The following is a 26,309-nucleotide window of genomic DNA, read 5'->3' as shown; positions in this document are numbered from 1 at the left end:
GTCATAAGGAAATATACACAGCCTTCAAAATGGGATATTACTTAAAATTAAAGAATCATCTTGGGTGATGAATCATCACTCCAAAGAGCAAGACTATGTTTAATGTCTGATGCTTCAAGAGCGAGTTTGTTTCAGATATGTTGAAATTCAGAGTGGAATTGTTTGATAAGAAAAGCAAAAGTGCAGCTGCTGACAGAAGTCAGTCAAAATTCAAATTAAGTTTAATGATGTGGAAGAAACACCCCCTCACCCAAAAAAAAAAAAAAAAAAAAGTGGAGAGCAAAGAGCTATTCTAGCTTCCCAGAAATACCACAAGGCTGTTCTCACTCTTAACTGGCTCCTGAGAAATTTCAGAAGAACACAGATCTTTCCCAGCTCTGTCACAGATGGTCAGACAGTGAATTCAGGGGAAGCCTACGGACGCCTGCTGCATGACAGCGCTTAGGTCTGTTCTATGCTTCCATATGCACCATTTGAATAAAGTGCTTAGCACCACAACTCTACGTTATTTTTCCTTAGGACCAGAGAGAATCCTGCAAAAACTGTACACAGTGGCTCAATTACATGAAAAGGATATTAGCTAGGGTTTCAAATGTAATAGACACCATTTCATTTATTAAAAACAAGAGGTGCTCTTCCATACTTGTCTGTGAAGGTAACAGATTCCATCTGTGAAGTTGCCTTTTTACCACTTAGTGTGGGCAGGAGAACACCAAAATGTTCTTGTGGGCATCAAACTTATATCATAAAGACTTCCTATTTTTGACTTGCACCTAACAGTGAAAATATCAATCCATATTCAGCTAAAACAAACTGTCAACCTACCTCTGCGAATTCCTGGTATCTTAACATCTTAAACATTAGCAACACATAATTTACATCTTCTTCACTAATAATATTTTTTTCATTATTTTCAGTGAAAATGTGTAGTATTAACGGCATCAATTTCCTCATCATATTACCAAATGCAAAAAATTATGGCTATTTGGATTTTTTTAACTACAATACAAGTGACCAGGATATCAGCACAAATGACTATACTCTGGGGAGAAAGAGCAATATAAGCAGAGTAACCAGAACTAGGAGTTATACACCATCAGCAATATCTTATAGCTTGTTGATAGAATAAGGTAACTGCATAAGGGCAGAACCTGAAGTCATCTTTCATCCGTCTTGGGAGTATATTCAGCCTGTTTGAAAGCTCTGATTTCTACTGCACACCATTTTTAAACTAGAAAAAAAAAGGAAGAAAAAAGGAATTTTACTGATTTTTGCTCCCTGAAAATTAATCTCAAGCTGTTGTCTTTCACACCACCCAACCACCCCCACAAAACTTCACCTTTTTACCACTTTCCTCTTACAGGTCAAGGCACTAATCAATTAAGGCCAGATCAATTATTCATCCAGTGAAAAGCATTCAGATATCACTGAAATAGCTTCATTATGTTTTACATGTTTTACAAGTCCTAGGACTTACAATATCTATACTATATAGATATTATACTAGATATAGATATAGATATAGATATAGATATAGATATAGATATAGATATAGATATAGATATAGATATAGATATAGATATAGATATAGATATAGATATAGATATTATACTATACTATATATAACTATCCATAAACTATGTGGAAAGTCAGTTCTACTGGCATCTTTACAAACAGATAAACTTAACTACATTAAGTAACCAAAGCTATAGCAGAGATCGGAATTCTTTTACAAAGGTAGAGCTTTGAATCTTGAGATACCACAAGCTTACATTGGTAGTCCAAAAAGGAGAGGTAAAGACTTCAAATAACTTGAAAGGAAGAATATGACTTGGCTGAATCTGAATTGTTGGGGTTTATTTTGACCTCTTTCTTTGACCTTGGCGATGTCACTTTCCTGCTAATGTCTGCTAACTGGCATGAAAACCCTCAGCAAAATCTTTCAATGCAGTGCAAATAACAAATGTGTTTTGCTGAGACAGTAAAAAAAAAATCAAATATGCCTTTGCTAGCTCTCCAGAGTATTAGTTAATTGGCTTTATTCCTATAGCAATGCTGGCATATCTAACATTGACAGACAAACAGGACCAACTTCATTATTTGCAATACTTCACTAAAACCAACTGTCGTTTTTGATCCTAAGCATAATATGCCAGGTACTTTTCTCTGGCCAGAAATAAGACTTGAATCACAGATGAGAGATAAAAGAAAGGGAAATTCTGAAGAGCTGTTCTAAGTGCAGTGACATTGACTTCAGTGGGCATTTCTAGTTGCCTTTTTTTTTTTTTCTATAGCTCAGCATTTAGATTATTTAGATGCTTTCACATTGGGAAAGGCCTACTAAGAATTCTGTAACATATACTCAATGGCCCACCAACCAAGGAAAGTTTGGAAATATCACCACATGAAGAGAAGCAGCAGCAGCCACTGAGGATTCTGTCAGATTAATAAGATTAATTTTCATATGGAATAACTTGAATCCCTTAAATCAAATGCCCAAAATAAAAAGAGAACTTATCTCCTCACACAGCAGTACTAAATAGTCTCCTAAATTATCTTTTTTCTCCCTATGTCCTTTTTTACAACACCAGAAATGTTGACAATTATTCTGAGCATTGTTTTAGCACATACTATCCAAGTCCACCAAGCTGCAACAGTTTAAATCAAGAACTTTTTTTTTTTTCCAAATCCTTATATAATGGGATAATTTCCAGATTTGTATTGGGGTGCCCTCAAAATGTGACCTGCTTCAAAGATTCATCATAAAGTACTGTCCTCATGCATTCTGTGCCTGCCTAAATATAAGCAGACATCTGACAGCAAAGCATTCTCTGATTTTCCTTTCCTCTAGTAGACAAACTGATTTTAAATAAGGCAACTCTGCCCTTTCCCACTGCCTGATCTTGTTCCCTAACTCCCAAACTAACTAATTCTGCAGCTTCAGATGTACCATGTACATCCCAGCTGGTGCTTGAAGGCAAGATGAGATGTACAAGAATCACAATCTATTATTAACACAGATATTACCAATCAGTAGATCAATACAGCTGATGTTCCCATGACTCTACAGCATTTGTAGATGTTTAGTACATGTAAGAAATGTAAGTACATGTAAGAAATGCATCTGCAAGAATCATTTCCAAGTTCTTGCAAGCAGAAGCTCTTTCCTCACCACAGACACATCACTCACTGCCTGTCACCTGGTGAGTGGTAACTTGTACAAAGAAAATGCTAGAAGCTTTTAATCTTACAGGCACAAAGCTAACGAGACAACCTGCTCTCCATTATCCATGGTAATTGAGAAAACTAAGTTCACCAGAAAAACAGACAAAATGCAAGCTATATTTTAATCAGGATGCAATAATATACTTAGTACACTAACCTTTACAAAACTAGTAAAAAGCTTTCCATAGGAAACAGACAAATTTCTAAGATGCTTATTCTATATGAGAAAAGGGATTTCAGCAATACAGTGACAGAGTAATCAAGAAAGACATGACTTAGGCAGCTCAAAGTTGTTTATCCTACAATCCCTTATCCCCACAAAAAAGCTCCACCATTGTCATAATCTAACAGTTACAATGCCTACTCTGTAGATACAGTCAGAAAAGAACATGTATTTCAAACATTTAAAATAGAATATATGTTTTTTAATTTTTCTTCAATAACATAGTACAGAATGAAGAACTCCATTTTGTTTAATAAACAGCTGTTGCAACATGTCAAGCCTGTACCCAAGGTTACTAATTTATCTTATTTCAAAAGAGAAAAATCAATAATTTTTCCTTAAAATATTTTAAGTCCTTTCCTCCAGTACCAGCTCCTGCATTGGTTTAGCTTCCCAAATATAATACTGCTTGTACCAGCCTTATCTGGGATAGAATTTTCCTATACCCATCACTTCTCTACTAGATCTGATGCTCTCTTGGTCAGGATCACCATTTAAGTTCTCTATCTTTCCCCTCCAAACATAGAACATCTCTGAATCCTTTCAGAGGCATTCCCACTCATTCTTCCTCTTTCTTTATTATTGCTTCCTCCCAAAAGAGGAAAATTATAGTAACACATGTAGCAACTTCTCACCAACCATTTACAGTGGAGCACAATTACACTGTGCTGATTCATTGTGACAAGAGACATTTATTCTTGCTGCTAACAGTCCAGATGTTTTCTAGCACCCATATCTGTTTGGATGGTAATACTGTGCAGTGGGTGTCCCTCTGGTTAGGTTGGTTCTCTTCATACTTTTTGCTTCTACAACTAGAAGCCTCTGGTCTGAATAAAACAGCAAAGTGCTAGAAGCTAACCAACCATATTTTATTTTAGAAATAACTTTGATTCTAAACCTCAAAAATGTCCAACTAGCACTTAATAAGGAAATCTTAATGGCCTGTTAGCAAAATAAGCAAGTAAATAGTTTCTTAGGTGAGGAGGAAAGGCACAACACCGAAAGGCAATTATTTCTTATTCACAGATACAATCATTCATTAATTTTAAGCATATAATTCTTTAATTTTATAGCATTTATCAACATGCCCATATATTTGCCATCTGTAAGGGAAGGGTTTGGATATCAGGGAATCTTTATCAACATTAAGATTGCCTTACTCTAACAAAATGGGAAACTTTGTTACTATAAGAACAATACTGTAGAAACTAACTTGAAGGCTCTTAGAGTTCCTATTTGCAAACTCACTAACAAGAACTAATAGTATCTCTTTTACTCTTTCACAACCAACTAAGTAAATTCACAGTCAGGAGATCTGAAGCCAAAAAACATAGGAAGATACTGCACGGCCTGAAAATTTACAGCATTGCAATAATTAATGCTAGTGAATCTATTTAAGATATTAAAATTCCCATCCATCAGACCTCTTTGCTATTGTCCCTGCCCTCAAAGCAAAAGGGAACATATACCTGCATCCCAACCAGCCAGTTCATAGAGCTTCTTATTAACTCAAGCCATAAATGACAATGAGTTCATACTAACACACCAATATAAACCACCACAGAAAACATGAAGGTCCATGTTTGCTTTTGCCATCTAGATACAGACAAGCAGAGAGAAAGGCTGAACATCAGGAAAGGAGATGATGATCTCTAAACCACTGCAGCACTTTGCTCCCACACTCATAAATAATGTTCTTCGTATGCATTTGACTTTGAGAAGTTAGTGAGACACACTACAAGAACAACACCCAAGCAATGCACAGTAATGCTGTCAGTATTACAGAGCAGTTGATTTCACTGTGATTTCACTGATTTCCACAATCCTAACTACCAAATTTCAGTCCCCCTTGCTCTCTAATGCGTGATCTGTATCACATAAAGCATCACAAATATCAGCTGAAGTACTGGGTGTACAAGGACATTTTATTCACGTGAGTTAATGTTTCTGACAACACCAGCTCTATGATGGATAAAGAGAAGATCCAATTCAGCTGGGATGGGTTAAATCTCCCATAAGGAAAACAGGCTTGCATCTCATCTGTACAGCAAAATCTAGCAAAGATCTTCTTTACAAAGAAGCATTTATTCTTCCAAAAAGTGGAAGGAAAACACACATTTTAAGTTCAATAAGGCTTTTTAACATATAGAAGTCTGTTGAAATGCCAATAAAACCTAGACACTATATGAACTACTTGCAAAGCATGCTTTATTCACAGTTGCTTTTGCATCCAATCATTTAAGTTGCTTCTACAGGTTGAAAGCATTTATATGTTTCCAGTGATCTATAGCACCATACTGTATAAAAATAAACCCTTCTGGTATTGAATTAGAGGATACAGTGGTTCACAAGAAAGGATCACTAAATTAATATCACTCCCCTCTTTTCTTTGTATGATTTTTTCCCAAAACCATATCACAGCACTGACTGCTCACTATGTAGCACTTACTGTTGCTGGACTTGAGGTCACGGTGAATTATGGGAACAATTGCTTCCTCGTGCAGGTAGTTCATTCCTCTGGCAATCTGCACTGCCCAGTTCACCAGTATGTCAGGAGGTATCCTTTTACCAGACAACACCCTATTGAGCGATCCTCCGCGGGCAAACTCCATGATCAGGCAAAGATTAGGTTCCTTCAAACACACGCCCCTGAGGGCAATGATGTTGGGATGCTTTAGCATGGCAAAGAGCTTGGCCTCCTGGCGGACATTCTCAATGGTCTGGCTGATGTCCTCATCAGGGTCATAGCGAGCTGCCTTGACAGCAACCTCATCTCCTATCCATACAGCTCGATACACTTTTCCAAAGCCCCCTATGCCAATGATTTCTTCCAGAACAAGCTCTGAGAAGTCGATCTCTAGGACTAGGGAAAGAGGAAAAAAAAGACGTAAGCATTTAGCAACTATGCAGCCTGTACATTAGCTGAAGGTCCATGCTGGCCAAGCTCACCCTTGCCCTTGAAGGAAGGGCAAATTTTCACTCCAAAACAATACAAAGGAAAGCAGGGGGCCTTTCTGACAACATTTTAGTGCTGAATAGTATGGTAAAACAGACCTTGCAGTGTCATAAAACCGGTATGAAGTACTCACTGTATATGGTGAAACAATAAAACAGTCTCCTCTTACCACAGTTAAACCCTTATAATACTGATGCCCCTGCCCCTATCCCCCTTAAGGATAAACTCTCAGTCACAGTACAAGATTCTGAAAATGAAAAACACACTCACCAACTAATCTTTGCTGTGTTCACAACACATTGCTTAATGTAAAATAGCTAAAACTCAACACAAAATGCATCTGCTTCTCCATTTGTCCCTTATTTGAATCTCTCTTGTTGAACTGCCACAATATTTTAGTCCTTCCCAAATCACAGTTATTCTTCCACATCTCTCCAGGCTTTGCAGATTTGTTCCCTACAAGAGATCCGTTAACCGGTTCTGACGTTACCGACAAGTGTGACAAACAGATGGATCAAACCACATACTGAGTGTACAGTGCAAGCAATAAGAGAAACATTCCATGATTAAAGCATGCTGCATTTTTGTTACAAAAACTTCCTATTCCCATACACTGACATCTATACTTTACAGGCTGACAGTGTCTCATGGCTAATTGGCATCATATAGAAAAAAAAAAAAAAATCTACAGATGTAGCTATCTCAGTTCAGCACACAAACTGCACCTGGAGCAAAAGAAATGAGAAAATGAATCCTGTACAACTGTACACTAAACACAGTTTATATGGGTGGCCAAATGAACCCAACCAGCACTGACTAATGAGAATGAAAATTCCCCATACTGACCAATGAAAACATGTTGACACAGCTTAATTTACACTAGTGGTAGGCTACCACTGAAGTTACTGTCTGACATTTGCATGGTTACTAACTACAGTCAATGAAATTATAAGAAGTTTTAAAGGAAGAGCACTATAATGCAAGATTTAAACAAAAAAGTCACCAAGTCTTTTAATACTTTTCTGCATTTGAAATGCCAAATCTGACATGGTTCCCCTGATTTGTCTAGCAGAAAGGAAATTAAGTTTGTAAGGGAGCAGGTAAGATCCCACTTAAATAAACTAGTCTCCTTATTCCAATCAAATACCTTTCCTATGTATAGGTCTATAGTACAAGATTTTGTCACAAAACTGTATGGAGTTAATATAAACACTTCTGTCCACAGCTGCAGGCTTTTATTTTGTCTGAGCTCTACCTTTCCTGAATAAGATTTTTCGAAGTTGGCTTACTTTTGTAGTTAGTCAAACCTAGGAGTTAGTTTAATAAGGATCCTTTTTCCTGCTTTTTCTAGTGTTCCATGAACAAAAGATTAACAGGAAACAAGACCGAAAACTAATCAAGAAAGTCTGCCAGAAGGAGAAAAGGTCTCTTCCAGTCCAGAACACAAATACAATTTATTTCTCTGCTACTGTGAATACATATTTTGGGTAACACTCTGAGCTTCAAGGATTTGCACAACAAAGAAGATTTCAGTCCTACAGTAGCAACCTTGGTGTTCAAACACTTGAGACAGAGATTACTATAAAACATGAAAGGAATAGATTCTGGCCAGAAACACTGAAATTTTAGAACAAGACTGACAGTAACTCAAGATGTGCGACTACCCATCACTGAGAATACATGAAGAGTCACTCTTGTATTTCTCATTAAGAAAAAGCTTAAAGAAATCAGATGTAGAGTCCTATCTCTTCAATCAATAGAATTTCAGCTCTAGAATCCTCAATTAACCTGCTCCTAGGGACAAGGTCAGTTAAAAGACTGAAAATGAACAAACTTGCACCCCACAATACCATGGTGACTGCATGGCCCGCTGACTCCGGACAGACAGCGTTCAGGTGCTGTTCACAGCGGGTGTTCTGCTCGGGCACTTCACGGATTAAGAGGCCATCACCGAGGGCCCGAGCGAGCCGCCCGCTGGTCCGCAGGTGCTGAAGGGACAGCTCCGGCGGCAGAGGGGACGGGACGGGACGGGACGGGACAGCCCCGCGGGCAGCGCCCCGGCCTTCGCCCTCCATCCATCCGCCCCGATGCTGGGGAGAAGAGCGACAGCAAGGTGGCAGGCAGGAGAATAAGATGGGCAAAGGAAACTGAAGGGTTGGAAAGTAGAACATCTCGTGCGCCACCACCCATTTTCCATCAAAAAAAGCACATCCCTGATGGAGGTACAAATTAATAGGGGTGAGATGTAAAACCGGGAGACTTCAGCTTCTACATGAAATCTAACACATGACATTGAATGTTCTTTTACCTGAAGTACAACCCTACCTAGTTTGAAAATGCCTTTTTATAAGGCAAACTGGCCAGCTCACTCTCGTGAGTAGCTTACTCAGAAAAAAACCCCTCATTTTTAAAAAATGTTTTGTTTAGGGTTTTTAAAAGGTATTTTCTGCTGAATAACTTTATTCATTTTCATAGTTTGAGCTACACAGCTATATTAGGGCACAAAATACTTGTTTTTCTACACATTTCTAAACACATTAAACTAAACTCCAGGGTCATTTGGCAGATGTGCTGTATAGGAATTCAAGAACTGAAGTGCTCTCATTCCTCTGTGGGCCAGTAAGGAATTACAGAGCCTGTACACCACGAACCAGTGGCCATATTGACAACTGCAAAGTAAGTACTGTTTAATCAGCCCTTACTAGACCATATGATTAAACTGTTTAATTCAGACTGAAGTGTGTAAGAGCCCACAGCACAGATGAGAGTCCCTGAAGCTGGCCCACTCCTGACAGCCTCTACAGGCTACTTTTATCATTTATGGTATCATCACCAAGGCAAGATTCAAGCACACTACATGGATGGCTAAAATTACCAGCTAAACTAGTACAGCTCTCAGTAGAGGCAGAACCTCTAGGACCTTTTTATTTTCATTAAATATATAGATAAACTTCAGAAAAGCAAGTAAAAGTAGGTTCTGTGCCAAGGTGCATGTCCTGAATGACACTTTGCATCACTGCTGCAAAACTGGACTTACTGAACTATGAAGTATTACACAGTAGATGGTGATTTCTATTCCAAACAGCTATCAAACTAACATCATCAGCTCTAAAAGTGCATAGCATTCCTTGCAAAGGATTTCTAATACTCAACTTGAAAATCCAATTCAATGGCAACCAACTTTAACCCCTGCCCAAACTGCAGTTTCTTTTTAAAAAACCCATCCTACTTAAGCATCATACAAACCTCTGGAGGGCAATAAATTCAACTTTGTCATGAACATACGATTGGTGACTTGACAGAAGAAAAATAGTGTAGCTCTGTTGGGGTATGGGAAGAGTGAGGCAAAGACAAAGGGGGAAGGTACAACTCCACAACTGTTTGTGAGCTGTCAAACCACAGAAGAGGCAACAAGACAGGAGAATCCACAGTTGCAAAGCCTGAACTTGAACACTCAAAACAGGATGGAAGCTGAGGGTTCAAAAAGTTCTATAGAAATTATTTTCTTAGGTATCTCTAAAGCAAAACCTAATAAGCATCCATTCACAGCTCTTTCTGTGTGTGGGGAAAAAAATAACTTACCAATGCTCTTGCAGCATGAAAGAAAGGAACAGCACCTAGTCCCTTCACAAGTCCAAGGGCAATGCTAGAAATTACTGAGCTTTACCTAAATGCTTTCAAGCAGAATACAAAGTAAGAAAAAAAGCTATTAGTTGTATTCCTTGGAGACATGGCCTAGATAGGACAAAGCATCTTTTCACTCCTTTACTTTCTAGAAAAGCCTACTAACCTGAAGATTTTTCTCTGCCCCTCCAAAAAAAGCATCCTTGCCTGAATTTTCAATTGTGATAAACAGGATCTAGAAAGCCATTCCATTCTGTTTCTCTTTTCACAATTGTACATAGTGACTAAAAAAAAATGTACAGATGAAACAGCTCTATTCTCCATCTCCAACAAAGGTTTCAAAGCTGTGCTGAAATTCAGGGAAACAAACCAATTCCTCAGTGACTTCATCACAACATAGTCAAGTGACCCTCAGGCAGGCCCAGATAGCCAAAACGTGGATACAACTCATTCACAGGTATTTTAGGACAGAATTTGTGAGAGGTCAAAGGAATCTGCTAACACAAGTCAACTTACGAATTTTTCAGTCAGAAATAGCAAGGCTTTGGTTAGTAAGTGGAATAATCCTGAACAAGTATTAGCAGTGAATCAACGCTTCAGAAAACAACTGCTTCCCTCCCAGCAACCTTTCTTTAAGAATATTCTTAAAGGAAGAATGGCCAGAGCCCTGGTGACTCCACCAAAGCCCGGCCTCTAGGATTCTATCGCTTGATGAAAATTTATCAGCCCCTGGAAACACAGGTCTTAACAATGGGAAACTGCTGCCGGCGTTGCTGAAACGCTAACAACACACCGAGCGAGGCTCAGCCTCCCAGGGAGCGGCGCGCTAGCCTGGAAGACAGAAGGGCACTGGAGCAGCAGGAACAGCTCTGCGGGTGGAAAGGGCTCTCACCGGGGGCCTGGGACAGCCCAGGGCAAGGGGGCTGAGACGCCGCAGCCCCTCCGCTCGCTGCCGAAGGCCATCGCAGGCCCCCCGCGCCGGCTGGGCCCGCGGCCTCCCACGGCCGCTCGCCACCGGGATGGGCCTTCCCTTCCCCCGCAGCGGCTTCCAACAGGACCCACAAAAGGGCCGGGCCAGGCCTCCCCCCAGGGACATCGGGAGGGTCGAGCTTCGGCTCCCCCCACAACCTCGGCAGTCCCGCCGGTCTCGTCCCCCCTTCCATTCCCACCCCGAGCCCGCGACAGGGGGGCAGGACCGGGCCCGGCTCCCTCCCTCTGGCGGACCCGGGCCCGGGCTCCCTTACGCTGTATGGCGGGGGGCGGCGGGTATCGGGCGCGCAGCTCCGGGCCGCCCCCCTGCACGCCGCTGCTCACGTAGTTGCTGGGGAAGATGCCGACGCGCTGGTCGATCTTGCCCGTCCACCAGCCCTCGTCGCCGGACACGTGCGAGTCCCGGGACAGCACCTGCACCACGTCCCCCGGCCGCAGGCTCAGCTCGTCCTCGCCGCACGCCTCGTATTCGAAGACAGCGGTCCAGAGCGGCACGTCGCCCGGCGGCTCCCCGCCGCCCGCGCCCTCCTGGCTGAGCTCGGTGAGGGGCTCCATGGCGAGGCTGCTCCATAGGGGGAGGCGCCCGCGGCAGCCGGGCTCTGCGGGGGGCGGCGGGGCCGGGACCGCCGCCTATTGTTCATGCGGCCCGGCGCCCGCCGGCACCAGGTGCCGCCGCCGCTGCCGGGACTTCCCGGCGCGGGGCCGCCTCAGCCCAGCGCGGGCAGGGGCGAGACCAAGCAGCGTGTGCCGCGGAGGAGCCGCCGCATCCCCCACATCCGCCGCCTCCTCCGCGCCCGCCTCCGCCTCCTGCCGCTGCCGCCGCGCATCCCGGAGCCACCTGACTCTCTGGCAGCTTCGGCGGCGCGAGGGGAGGACAGGGCAGGCCCCGCCCCCGCACCGCCATTGGCCGCCGCCGCTGCCCGTCAGCACCGCCCTCACCTGATTGAGGGCCCGGCCCCCTTGGCCACGCCCCCTCCCCGCCCGGCTCCGCAGTCGCGCACTCACCGGTGCACCCCCGATTGGCCCGCGCCTGATCAGCTCTCGCTGCCCATTGGGCCGTGCTCTCCGAGCTCCGCCTTCCCCGCCGCTTCTCATTGGCTGCGGAAAGGGGCACGACACGGGCCGGGGGCGGAGCGGGAGGGCGCCACCCGGCGGCGGGAGGAGGCGGCGCACACCTGGGCCGGCCCCCCGCTCGGGCTCGGTGTCCCCGCGCCCTCCGGGCCCGGAGCGCGGACACCGCACAAAGGCTCGGCTTTCTGTCAGGCCGTGCTCTTCCAGAACCGGGCCGGACCTAACCGCGGGTGTTAGATGGTTTCTGCACGAGGTTTTCGTGGGTGTATCCCTGCTGAATGCCTTTGTTGAAAATTAACAGAATTTACTGCTCTCTCTTGCGGTCGTGTAGGTGCATGGTCCTGAAAACCCAAATTCCTTCTCTCTGCTTACCAGGGTTTTCATAGCTTGTGGAGACACCAGATCTTGTCAATGGTGCATTTCAATCCGGTTTTTTTGTTTGTTTGTTTGTTTGTTTTAATCCTCATTTGAATTTCAGTGGTAAAACTGGAATTGAAAATTCTCTGTTCATGCTTCATCATAACAAAGCCCACTGATGCCAAATGAGAAGCCCAACTACCCTGACCACACCTGCTGTCTTCCTACTTATATATAAAATATAGATCTTAATTATTCTTTAGTGTTTAGTAGATATGATTACACATTCTTCTCTGCAGGACAGATTTTTTAAAAATCCTCCATCACTAACTGAGGCCTTTGGTTTATGTACAGAGTAGCTGCTAGTATTTCTTTAAATTTGTGTGTTGGGGTTTTGTCTATTTATCTATCCTTGCATTAGCATAATGCTGTAGCACGTCCATAGGGACCACTTATATAGGTGATTAGGCTTTTAATAGAATGAAGATGTTAAGCATGACATGCTCTGAGTTCATTCAAAATCCTTATCATTGTTTATAAAATATTTGAATTTACTTGAATTTACTCTGGGAATGCACCTCAACTCAACTGAACCTTAGTATCAAGTATTGCAGAGAACCCTCCTGAGAACTACAATTATTCTATTTTCTCTCTTTTTTCCCCAAACTTCAGAGTCTTTATTTCTCACAGAAACCAAACAAACATGGTCTAGAAAGAGCTCATTTTACAAATAGAGAGCAAAACATGTCTGGTTGAAGTCAGAACTAACATTTCACTGTGACATGCAAGATGTAGACATGCTCCAGCACAAGTTTTCAATTGTACTTGTCTAAGAACTGAGCTTTAGGTTTTCTCCTCTCTCTCTCCATTGCTTCTTATCTGAGAGGGCAGAACTGAGGATGCACCCTCTCCATTATTCCTTTGTTACTTAAGGGTGTGTTTTCACAATTAGTGTAAGCTTATCCAATACTATTCTGTTGATGAAAGGGACTTTCCTGCCCCTCGTCGCATGCTTGACCTGCTTTCCTGATTGCAACAGTAGTGACTGTGTGGCTGTGGAGTCATTTCTGCTCATTTATCTAGCTGAAAGCTAAGCCTCTGAGTAAAAGCAGCTAGTTTTCAATCAGCTTTTTAGGTTGATCTGACTTGCATGAGGACTGTACAACAGATGCTAAAGCCAGCACAAGGAAGCAGGACAGGTGAAAGGGACAGCCACCTCGGTTTTTCAGCACCATCCCATCTTTGGTTTACCTTGTCTTGATCATGAAGGCAAAGGGTAACAAATAGCTGTATTCATGTTTTTGGGAGTTAAATAATAGATGACTGAGATAGAATGTTAAGGACTGCTGTTAATGTTCCTAGTAAATTGCCATTGCATGCCATAATTTTCTGGCTAATTTTATGTAGAAGAAAACATTATTTCTTCAATTCCCACAGTAAGAAATTATTATGCTTTACGTGAATATGGTGCTTTAACTTGTAATATCAAAAAATGTGAGTGAGACAAGAGAAAATAGAGGCCCCTGTCTTTCAGCTATTTGCCACTTATTTGGATCACTGCTATAGAGCACTGATAGATTTAAAGTAGAGAGTTATATTACTGATGGGGCAAACTATGATAGGAAAAAATTTGCTATTGTAGAGGCTCAGGTTGCCTGCTGTAGTGACCTGCCAAGACAGAACCCTGCCATCTTGTGGAATGCCTTGATATCAAAGTACATAACTTTTTTTTTTTTTTTTTTCTTGTTTAGGTTTTTCTTTTCTTTATTTTTTTTTTATTTCCCATGATTATATAATTATGTGCTTGTTTCTACAGAAGTGGTGTGACTGGCTCAGGAAGCCACTTGTGCCTGGAGCTGGGAGAGTGTCCAGGGAAATACTCTGAAAAACCATCAAAGGATTTTCCCACTCATAGACTTCTCTTGGCATCTTTTATCACCCATGTCAGAGACTGGTTTCTGAATGAAAAGATCTGGTGAGATTGGGTAGGCTGTACTTAACATCAAGGTAAATAGAATTGTCAGTAAATCTTAAATTCATATTCCAGTAACTGGCAAAAGGTAGATGAAAAGAATATTAAAGGCTGCCTGCATGCAGTCTTTGAAAGATGACATTTTAGCATTGGCAAGATACAGGAATAATTTTGAAATGGTGTATGTCTTTCTGATGAACATGTAGTCCAAATGCACCATTGAAAGTTTCTTCTTATGCATTTCCTAATAAGACTGTATCTGTTCCCATTATTATTCAGCAGATCTGAATAATGGGAATTAGATTCTAGATATAACAGATCCAGTTCTTGAAGTCTGTACTTGAATACACTGTACTTAAATACTCTGTACTTAAAGTCTGGACATGAATTTTGTTATAATGTGTTTCAAAAGTAGAAACCTAACCTGAAAAATGCAGATGATACTCTTCAAACTGAGAACTTTGAACCAAAGCTTTTAATTCAGGCTCATTTTTGCATCTACATTTTAAAAGTACCAGCAAATTATTAGAGGATAAACAAAAAGGCCAGTCTATTCCCAGTCTTTGTTTTAAGAAGCAATGGAAAGCATTCTGCTTATTCAGTATCATTATTAATGCAAATTTAGGATTATGATCTCAGCTTTTGTCCTGTGTTTTCTAGAGACTTGTGAAGACTACCACTGGACTTAGTAGTACTATTAGTTATTAAAACTTGGCAGTCCATAGTTCTAAATCTACACTGGATATCAAAAAGTTGGCAGTCTAGGCTCCTAGTATCTGTGTTCTGTAAAGGGAAAATCCAGAATGGTATTAAAAAACAAAAGGGAGAGGAATGTCCAGAAAAAAAAGGAAAGACTGCTGGCACAGTCCAACTCCACCTCAGTTCCAGAAACAGACTGTAATTCCAACTATAGCTGCAATGACAGCACGCCTCTACCAGAACAGTAAGAAAGTATAAAAGATTAAGGAGATGCCCCTTGGCACATCCTATTGCAGCTCACTCCTTTTACATCCTGTGGTAATTTATATTGCATATTAAATTAACCCAGCACTCTCATTTGGCTTTTATTCATTTCAGAGGAGATACCACAGATCTGTTCCATGCTTGTACCCCCAGATAATAGCCTTATACACCACTCTGGAGATGAATTTCACTCCAGTAGCCAGATTTGTTTGATCAATTGCTGATAATTTCTATTCAAACAATATAAGTTTTATTGACAAATGGATTCTTCTAGCATTAAAAATTGCCTCTCTGTATGGCTGTAAGGCTGGACTGCTTTTTTCTTTTTCCCACTTTATAACAGTACTCCTTTGCCAGCATCACTTTAGTGTAGGTTGGTTCTTGATGAGGAGGAGAGGGGTAAGCCACTGGCAACAGAAGCCTTATGAACTGTGCTGTGCTAGCTAGGAGGCAGGCTGCAAATCTGGGTCTTTAGCATCTGAGTCAGTAAAAAGAGAGCTCTACTCTGCTTCATAAAATATATATGCTAATCTCCCAGATGGCTATATGTTCTTTCTCCATAAAACAGATGACCTGGAAAAATAAAAGACTAAAAACACTGCAGAGTGGGATTTCTGGGCCAAAATATGGAAGCTTGCAGTAGATTTTACAGACAGACTTAGATTTTAAATTTAGTTTGGATCTGGTTTCATAACAAAATATAGCAATGGCTATTATTATAGGTCACAGGATAATTTCACATGCAACATGAATCATTCATACATCTGCATCACTCTAAGAAAAATATAACAAAGGAACACTTTCAAGTGAGATTTCTGTCAGCACTAAAAGATATACACCTAACAGAAATAGTGGTTAACTTGAGCTTAGTAATGATTAACATTTGCACACTGTGTATTACTTCAATCCAAGCCACACATACAGCTCTTGTTTGATTAGTCATAGATTGAGTTGCTGCTCCTGTTAGGGAAGATCAGAACCATGCTGCCACACTGGCAACATTGTGCCAGAGTTTCGTAAATGTGTGGAACAAATATTTAACTTATTTGCCGAACTGTGATTAGAGCAATGCAAATGCTCTCACCAGAGTTCTGCAAAGATGCTACAGAAAACTTTCCATGTTTCTGGAATCTTTATAGGTGCTGATAACCTTGATCTTTGTTTTCATGTGGAAAATAAAGCAGCAGCAGACTACCCTGCAGTGTCATGGCCAGCATATGGTACAGAGCTCACTCAGAGCACTCTGTACTGGCACCTCATCTCCCATTCAAGGCCTTCTGCCCATGGAATGACCAAGTCTCCCTTGTTTGTGAAGGCAAATGAGATTTTGTTTGGAAACAACAAAACCAAGAAGGAAAACAAGGTATTTTGTTTAGGTTTTAAGTTTGAATAGTTTTCAGATCACCAAAGCTACCCTTGAATAGCTTCCCAAAGACAACTCAAAAAATCAAAAAGAATCCTGCATCTGAGTTCAAACCATACAGATGCAAACTTCATTTCTAAACATACAGAGACACAACATCCATTAGATAACAGCATTCATATGCAAATCATAGCCTCATACTCAAATCATCACTCTGCTAAATCTGTCATTAAAAGTTAGGCATAGAATAGACAACCTTTTCATTTGGAGTAGCATAATCCTTTTGTTGATTGAGACTGACGTCTTTTTTCCCCCTAATTTGTATTTACTGAGTTAACTTACTATTCAGAATAATAAACTTCTACCTAAAATAAGACCAACTTGGTCAGTACAGTAGTAATTATCATAGAATTATATGATGGCTTGGGTAGGAATAGACTCTAAAGATCATCTGGTTCCAACCTCCCTGCCTCATTCCAACCCCCCTGTCCCCTGTCTCCATGGTAGGGACATTTTTCACTAGACCAGATGACTCAGGGCCCCATCCAACCTGGCGCTGAACACTTCCAGATTTGGGGCAGCCACAGTTTCTCTGATCAACCTGTTTCAGTGTCTTACCACCCTCACCCTCCAAGTAAATTCCTACCACAAAATTTCTTCCAAATATATAATCTAGACATACCCTTTCTCAGTTTAAAGCCATTACCCCTTGTCCTATCACTACTTGCTCTTGTCAGCTGATCCTCTGCAGCTCTTCTGGAACCCCCTCTATATATTAGAAGTCTGCAATAAGGTCTGCTCCCAGCCTTCTCTTTTCTCTTTTTTTCTCTTTTTTCTCTTTTTTCTCTTTTTTCTCTTTTTTCTCCTTTCTCTTTTTTTCCTCTCCTCTCCTCTCCTCTCCTCTCCTCTCCTCTCCTCTCCTCTCCTCTCCTCTCCTCTCCTCTCCTCTCCTCTCCTCTCCTCTCCTCTCCTCTCCTCTCCTCTCCTCTCCTCTCCTCTCCTCTCCTCTCCTCTCCTCTCCTCTCCTCTCCTCTCCTCTCCTCTCCTCTCCTCTCCTCTCCTCTCCTCTCCTCTCCTCTCCTCTCCTCTCCTCTCCTCTTCTCTTCTCTTCCTCTTCTCTTCTCTTCCTCTTCTCTCTCAGACTTCATTGTAATTGTTTTTTGACACATCGTCTTGAGATAACAGGCGACATTTGCCTGCTGTTTCCTTTTATTTACAATCCCAGTTTAAATCCTTAGCATAATTAGTTAGAGGAGCCTCTTTTAAAAAATGGATGACTACTGGAAAATTTTCTGTGTTGACTTCTCCTTACAGTGTCTACTCTATGCCTGGTGACTAAGCTCAGATATGATACTGTATACATTCTATATTTCATAAGGAGATTTCCTCATACTTACATGAAAATAGACCTAAGTCTGTTTTGATCTTTCTGTTAAGTGTGGGCTGAGAGACACATCATGCTTTTATTGTGATGCTATCTCTCAGTACTGGCAGCACCAGCTCCACAGACAGCCAGAGACATGCAATGAGCAGGGATTTCATGTTACAGCATTGAAACCGTGTCAATAACTCTGCCTTTACAATCCAGAATTAATTTGTGCTATCTCTTTACATTATTTTCTTTTTCAAATTGGTGGTCTTAAGTAGTGGCCTTGGTCCTGCACACCATTAAGGCACTGTAGAGTTCACTGTACAGCTGAAGGTTTTGTAGGACAAGGGAAATGTGATTCATGTAGTGAGCCTACACAATTCAGTCCCAGACTACAGACTGGTCAGTAGCACTGAGTCTAATTAATACCTGAGCAGTTTTCAAAAGACAGCATTTAACATAACTAACTTATGAAGGATACATGCCTTCTTCTTTCTTGTGGCGTCGTGTTTCCCCTTCAAATTATGCTACTAAAAGTCTGTAAGAATAAGATTGGTTAGTATATGAATGACAGAATTTTTGCACGTATATGCACGTATACTCCTCGACCATAGTTCTTCCTGTTCCACGGCTGGTGGGACCTAAAATTGTGCCTGGCCCAGTGGCGGTGAAGCCGCTGGAGCCCTGCGGAGGGCGCCGGGAGCCCGCGGTCCCGCAGCGGCTCCGGCTGCTCCGCGCTTGAAAACGCGGGGATTCTCGTCCGGGCTATTTTTGGCCCTGCTGGAGCCTTGCGCTGCTTCCTCAGGGCTCAGAGCTCATTGTTTTTGTTCACTTAGATGAACCAATTGTAGTCTACATAGGACGTATTTGTTTTCCAGTTCCTTAAACCATTATTACCTTTTTCCTGTTCCTCTTGAGAAAATGGACTTTTGACACCCTGCCAGGTTGCATTACTGAATTCCCTTGCCTATTTCAGGGTGAAATCATGATAAAGCCAGGCGCATTTACTGAAGGGAAAAAAAATCACAGAAAAAAATGTGGAAGAAAACCTTACTGTGGGAAAAAAGCAAGTTGTGTAATAGTGAAGAAATAAGGCAGTGTGAGTCATCCCGCTCATGAGCACTTCATCTGGTAAGTTAGCACCATCCAGGAGGGAATTTGCCAGGCCCTGCTTACATTCCACAACCAGTAAGCCTAGCCAGAGGTATAGCACTGAAAATAGAACTGTATCAAGCAACCCCCTTGTCTTCAGTAGGAGCATCAACTCCCCTTACCTTCATTTTATTACAAATAACACCACCAGCCTCATCTAGGTCCATAAGGGAGTCTGGAAGACTCAGGTCCACAGACTCCCCATAACACCCATTTTGTCCTTGGAAGACTCTGTTTTATAGTCCATGCTTCACACTACTCTTACCGTATTTTTCTCCATCTTCACCCTTAAATAAGGTCTTTTATGCTCAGAAACTGGGGTTGATTTCAGTTCTTTTCTGTTCTTCAGTATATCCCTTTTAACCTTCTGCAGATCTTAGGGATGCCATTACAAATTCTAAGGGTGAAATAGGAGTGAGAGGAAAGAAAGAAACACATACATTTTGCATGTAATATTGTTTCTTTTTCTTAAAAACTCTGCAGGAAGAAAGGCAGGTTAACTAACTTTCACTTGAGCTTTGAATAGTCTTAATTCAATTTTAACTGTACATGCACATCTAGGACTTCTGTCTTTTTCTTCAGCTCTGCTACTGATGAATATGAAAGGTGTTCAGGCTTGTACACTCAAAGACTGACTCTCAGCTCACTTCCATCCATTATATTGTACAAAGACTGTTAGAAAGAAAGATGGATCACAAACACAATGGACATTACTGTCTCATTGGTGGGGAAAAGATGAGGTACTACTATAAAGGACAAGATTTCAGTAATGAAATCTCTCCTTTTCCTGAAGATTACACAAGGCCATACATGCAGACTGTGCAGTCACTTCCCACTGAATTTCCTTGAAGGTCACTCTAGCTAATCGAATTTGATGGATTTTCTGGAGGCATCAGTCCCCCGCTTTCTAAACATTTCTAGCCTGGAGCTGATATTCATCCATCATTCCGTTAAACTCAGTCCCTCATAATTTCTTTGGTGTATTTATGAGCTCATCTGACAATTTAAGCACTAGTCTCAAAGTTTGTGATATGATGAGGTACACAGAACCAGGAGATGAAATTAGCTAGTGAGAATAGCATCTGACAGAAGCTCCTACCAGGCCTGCCAGTCACACAGAAGTCTTTTTGAGAAAGTATGTGTTGTTTAGATCGGTTCTAGTAAGTAAGGCAGACAGGAGGCCAGTGAAAAGCTGGATAATTATAAGTTCTGAACTGTTTACTTGTAAGATTCAGATCCTAGACACTTTCTGCATTAAAATAAAAGCAGAGATATGCACAGTTTTCCTGATGTCAGTAGAAGTAATAGTTGTGAATAAAGATGCTTTTCAATCTAGAGCTTTCAAAATGACACCTGAAGCTTTGACTTTAAAAAATTCTAAAATGGTTTGCTTGTTTTCCATCATATGTCATTTAAAGATTTACAAGAAAGCATTTAGTTGCATTGCTACAAGCTAACAGTGAAAAAATTCAAAATGCAGTTCAAGAGTCAAATTACTTTAGCTACCTCTATTTAATTCTGTTGTTACCACAGTGAAACTGTTTTTCCTATGATTTATGTAACACTCAATAGTGAATTAAATCTTGGGAACACTTGTTCCACTGCAAAATATCTTCTTGTGGTTAAAATATTTTTTGCAATAAAACTTCCTCTTTTCAAGTCAGAGGACATGCCGAAACAATGGCAAAAAGATAAATTACTCCAAAACTAATTTTAACTGCTGTAAATTTGTAACAGGATCCTTAACTTCTATAATTTTTAGAACACTGTACATCACAGCTAACAGGTATATGAGATACAGATTTCTGACACAACCTTCACTGGCATTTCTGGGTTTTGTAAGCAGCACAAAACAGAGTATAAGTCTCTCCAAAATGGTTGCTTACTCCACCCTTCCTTTGTTTCAAAGTGGTTTCTGATTTTTTTGCCTTTAGGGTTATTTTTAATGTTAGATCATTTCCATTGTTTATCTCCAGAAAAGTGCTTCCAGACCACTTTGCAGTCACCACTGTTCTGGAAAGGGCTATGAAAAACTAAAGGCTATATGTTTCCCTAGCAGATGTGGTCAGAAGTATACAACTATCATCAGCATCCTACAACTAATTCCTTTGCTTTCTAATAGTTTTCTCCCTGATCATTTTTCATTGCTTAAATCCATCAAACATTTCCCAAAGGATTGAATATATTTTTCCATGCTGCAGACCAACAAAGAATGTACCAAGACTAGTGTTATTAATATGGACAGTGTTCTGGAGTGAAGAACACAGCAGCTGCACAAGGCACCCATGCAAGCAGTGTTGGGAAATGCAGGCACCTCTTGATACCTGAGAATTCCTAAGGATTTACCATGAGGGATTTACAGGCTGTTCCACAATGGGTAAATTCCCTCATTTCTGAGCAAAAGATCAGGAAGAAACTCTCCAAAGGCTTGCATCTTCTAAGAGAGTGTCCTGTGGGTTTTCTCACAGAAGGGATGGACAAATGAGCAATGTTTTTAGAAAACTCTTTAGGCTGGCTGAGAGCTAGAATTCATCCACCTGCAATTCTCTGATTTGTGAACTTTACCACTTTTGTGCTGGTCATTATCTGCTCCTGATATGAGCTAGGGAGCACTCTCACAGGATTAATAGGTATAGGGGAAAGAATAGCCTTAGTTTCATCCTTGTCTCTGAACCAAGAAAAATCTCATTTGTCTACACTGACTCTGCAGAAGCTGTGACAGTTTCTGCAGATGTTATGTTCATGTAAAACCTAACTTTGTTTAATGGATCAGGACTTGGGAGATCTACATGCTGGTTTTGCTGATGATTTACATCACGACCCAGAGCAGATCACTCTATTTGTAAAAGCTTTAACGTGTACAAAGCAATTAAGGATATCTTCTTTGCAGGTTGCTTTCATTCAGATTAAAAAAAATATATCCAATACACATTAGTATCAGCCACTTAACAGATAACTCTTTGAGTTGCAAAGATTTAATCTATTTCTAAGTCCACTTTTCTTGGCTGCACACAGTTCTCTAATCAATCTGGTGCTATCATGACACTCTGCTCATGATGAGTATCATCAGGCTTTACTTGTATGGTAACAAATTCTGATGTCAGACCTCATGGACACAGGGATAAATATAAAAAGTGAAACCCAGTGTGATGTGAGAAGAGGCTGAAGACTATCAGGTCATGCAGCTGAAAGGAGATTTGCATGAAAAATTGTGCTGTCTCAGAACCTGTGGTGTATCTATACGTGTGCATGAACACACAGGTCCATATACACATGTAGGTGCGCTCTTTGTTCACAGGGATTGCCTTACAGGGTTACAGCAGAGAGCTGGCTGAAGGCAGAGACTGCAAGGAGAGACAAGTTGGAACGTGTGCAGGTCTTTCTCTATGGCTATGGGTTTCTCTTACACTAAGAGCACCCTCCCACATCAGTTCAACATGGAAGGCTATTTTTGGAGGTAGGCCTAATCCAGTTGCCCACTGAATAGCTATAACAAATCGATTCAGCCTGCACATGAAGGAGAAGACCTTTGGTGCTGCTGCTGTTTCCTCGATGGATACTTGTGCCTCCTCCAGCTGGCTGCCAAAGACCCTTTCTTAAGAGGCCATATGTCTTCTCTAAAAAAGCTCTCATCACACCTCCTTCAGGCTTCCATCATTCTGCTGTACTTATGCTCGATTTCATTTAGTTCATGAAGTGATGCAACTGTAGGATGATAGCTTTCTTCAGCTTGTGCTTAGAGAAAACATGGCCTAGGGAAGAAGAAACAATTGTCTAGGACAGCAAATGTTACTCACTGGACAGCTCATATGGGCTTTCTTTCTAAATAGTTCTTTAAAGGGTTGCTGCAACACAAGCTATTTTAGACCTGCCATAAAGTGGCAGTGTTTCAGGGCACCCCCCCCCTTCCCCCCCCCCCCCCGCCCCAATTAATAATTTTCACATTCTGAAATCTGTCAACTATAACTCCAGGCACTGCCAATTCAAACAAATACAAAAAAGAGTATTCACAACACCTCAGGGCATGATTTCATCTGTTCTTCAGCAGGTCTGACCTGCTCAGTATTCATCTGGGAGACCTCCAGAGAACAGAAAGAAGAGTACAGGAATGGGCAGATCTTGTGAGGCAGGTGAGATTTCTTGCCAATATAAATCATGCAACATCTCTGGGAATTTAAACCTCGGTTGTTTAAAAAATAGCACCGCTTCTTCTGTGACCGACCTATATTGGCACTGAAGCACTGTATGAGTAGAGATGCTACCTTCCAAAAGGGATTTAAAACTGACATTCTGCAGTTCTTTTCTCAAATTCAGGTTGTTAACTATGGCCACATTCCATCTCAAGGCAATGAATTACATACTGTTTCCAATAGTCTTGAATGTCAAAATTATTCTTCACACCTCCTACTAAAGCACACAGTCACTGCCATGTTCCACTTCAGACAAGGCTGTATTCAGTGAGGAGTCTCACATACACAGTTAGCAAAGGAGTTGAAATCAGACAAAAATATGAAGTTACTTTTCTAAGTATTCAGAATGAACTTAAAATCCAGAAAAGTTCTAGGGAAACTGCTAAGACTTGCAGGACTCTCAACTAATTTTTCCAAGCAAATCCTTGTAAGAAATGCAATTGCATAAAATTCTGACTTATATTCACTTCAACACTCCCACCTTGCAGTGCCACTAGTTATTCCACAGATTTCCAGAGTTCCCTGTTGATAAGCCAGGTGTCTTAACAGTATTGTCCAAACTCTGCCCATATTTCCTCCTCAGAGTTCCTAATTTTTGTCTGTGAAATGGATAGGCATTTAATATGTGTTGTAATTCTGCCTCTAGAAATGTACTTTAAACCAGAATTGTTTCCTAGGCAGGGACTGAGCATTTCAAAAAGCTGAACTTTTTTGGAAAATGGCTAAGAGCAATAAGACAGACAAATTCCTTCAAAACTGAGAAGATTCTCTTGGGGGCTCATTATCATACTATGGCAGCTTTGTGCTTCAGACAGAGAGCTTAACTGCAAACAAAGATCTTAAATTGCAATTTATCCCAGTGACATCACAAGTCATTGTTTGGTAGAAATATCTTACAGAGAAGCGCCACTGTGCTGTACTTTAAAGAATGTGGTATAAATGCTGCTAAAATATTGTCAGCCGAGCGTTTGGATATTCTAATTTTAGCCTTGTTTATTATGTTTCATCTCCATGGCATTTTTAGGCAATTCATGTACCAGCAATGCAAGCAAATTCCTCTTTTTCAGAGAGAACTCACGGTCACTGGAACATTCATGATGCTTCTTGTTGTGATTTCTGTATGGATACATTCACATAACTTTAATGTGCTTTAATGTGAAAGTGCATGATGCCCTTGCAATTTTCTTGTAAGAAGCACTGACAGAGCTATTTTTAGGAGGAAAATCTATGTAAAACTCTACTCTTCCTGCAGCAATGGGACTATTAAGCCATTCTGATTGACTTTTCAACCATGCTGAAGCAGCTGCAAGAAGTTAGGATAGGGAGACTGTGGCCTACATAGCTGTTAAAAGTGTAGAACAGAAAGATGCATAAATACAAATTCTAACATGGAATAAAAGGAATGGAATTGAAGATACTATTGTTTGAGTGGCAACTTACAGAAAGCTGCTATCAACAAGTTGGTGAGAATTTGTTTTTATTAGCTGTCACGAGACTTCTTTGTCTGGGTGGATCTATTTTAAACAGCATTCCCCTTTCAGCACTCCCTGATAATAAGAAACTTATGTAAGTGCTCTTATTCGGAAAGACTCTTGCTTTGGTCTTTGTATTTTGTCTTGAGAAAACCACAGAGCTCAGACAGTGTACAAATAGAGCTTACATACTCAAAAGATGCAGTAGGCAGCTGAGATAAACTGCAAGGGAAGGATTAGTGGGATTGTGGACTCCACAGTTCAGCTGTTTGCAGATGAGTAATTAGCATCCTCCACCCAGTGAATTATCTCCTCCACAGTAGCAAAATGAGGTAATATGAAGAGCTGTATTAGTCACAGCAATAGTTGAAAAATAATTTTAAAAAACCCAAACCAAACCTAAACCTTTTTCCCCCCTTTCTTCTATTGTGAGGGTAAGAACGATGGTCTCCCTCAGTGAGAGAGAATAGTTTAGCCTTTCCTACAAGGTCCTGGGAAGGGTGTATCCTGAAAGCACAAGGTGGATCTGGGAGTGTGATTGGTAGTGTGGCTCTGCAATAAAGGTGGGTGTGAGAGGAGCCCCCTAAACAGCTGGGGCTGCTGTATGTGATGGCTGTGGTAAGCCTGCCAGCACAGCATGGAGAGGATGGCTCCTGCTATGGAACCTTCCTGTTAGTAAATCCCTTTCTGGTCTGTACTAAAACTCTAAAGAATAGGCACATTTTTCACGTTGTTTCTAAAGGCTGCACTCTAGTTGGGAGTCAGGGTTATATACAGGGCTAGATTTTGTGAAGTTATTTCATAGCAATCCCTTAATGTGCAAGGCTGAATCTGGTGTGACTTCTAGAAATGAAGTGAGGTCTGTGAGAGGATCTGGTTCATGCTTAGAAGTTTGTTTAAAACCTGTGCAAGTAGTAGATAGGCTGTTGTCAGCTGCTCATGTCATAGCAACATGTTAAGTAGAGTCCTGTAGCTGCTAAAAACCACTCTGCTGTAATTAAAAGTTAACCTAGAACAACTTCCTGACAGGCCTTATAAGAAAATTAGCTATCTTACAGTGAAACTAGGTTAGCAAATATTATTGTAGAATGACTCTGTTTTCTCTCACACTTGGAAATAAGTTTGCTTCTTAATTATCATATAAGATGGGAAAATGAAACACATCACTGTTCTTTATGACAATGCTTCAAATTAGGATAAAATATTTTCTAACTTGGTTACAATTATAAAGACTGGTAGGGGAGAAAAGTCAAGACTTAAAATTACATAGAGGTTTAATTCCTTGGTAGTAAGTATAGGTTTTATAGTATACTGTTTCTTCAGAAAAGCAAAAAGTAGGTGCACTTTTCTCCTAGTCTGATCAATTATATACAAAATTTACT

At 41.0% G+C, this 26,309-nt stretch overlaps 1 protein-coding gene across 1 annotated transcript in view; it reads right to left on the bottom strand.

Annotated features, from left to right (window-relative positions):
• The window catches only part of MAP3K9 (mitogen-activated protein kinase kinase kinase 9), a 58,362-nt gene extending 46,523 nt beyond the window's left edge, over positions 1–11,839 (bottom strand). The window contains exons 1-2 of the mRNA XM_056493649.1: positions 11,273–11,839; positions 5,898–6,311 (exon numbers count right to left, since the gene is read on the bottom strand). Of these exons, the coding sequence (XP_056349624.1) occupies positions 5,898–6,311; positions 11,273–11,573 (715 nt within the window). The 5' untranslated portion in view covers positions 11,574–11,839. The remainder of the gene's footprint in view (positions 1–5,897; positions 6,312–11,272) is intronic.
• Between the last annotated feature and the right edge of the window lie 14,470 nt (positions 11,840–26,309).

This window comes from Oenanthe melanoleuca, chromosome 5 (genome assembly GCF_029582105.1).
Source record: "Oenanthe melanoleuca isolate GR-GAL-2019-014 chromosome 5, OMel1.0, whole genome shotgun sequence".
Classification (NCBI taxonomy): domain Eukaryota; kingdom Metazoa; phylum Chordata; class Aves; order Passeriformes; family Muscicapidae; genus Oenanthe; species Oenanthe melanoleuca.
The sequence above is the reverse complement of the archived record's forward strand: the minus strand, read 5'-3'. Positions and strand labels throughout refer to the sequence as shown.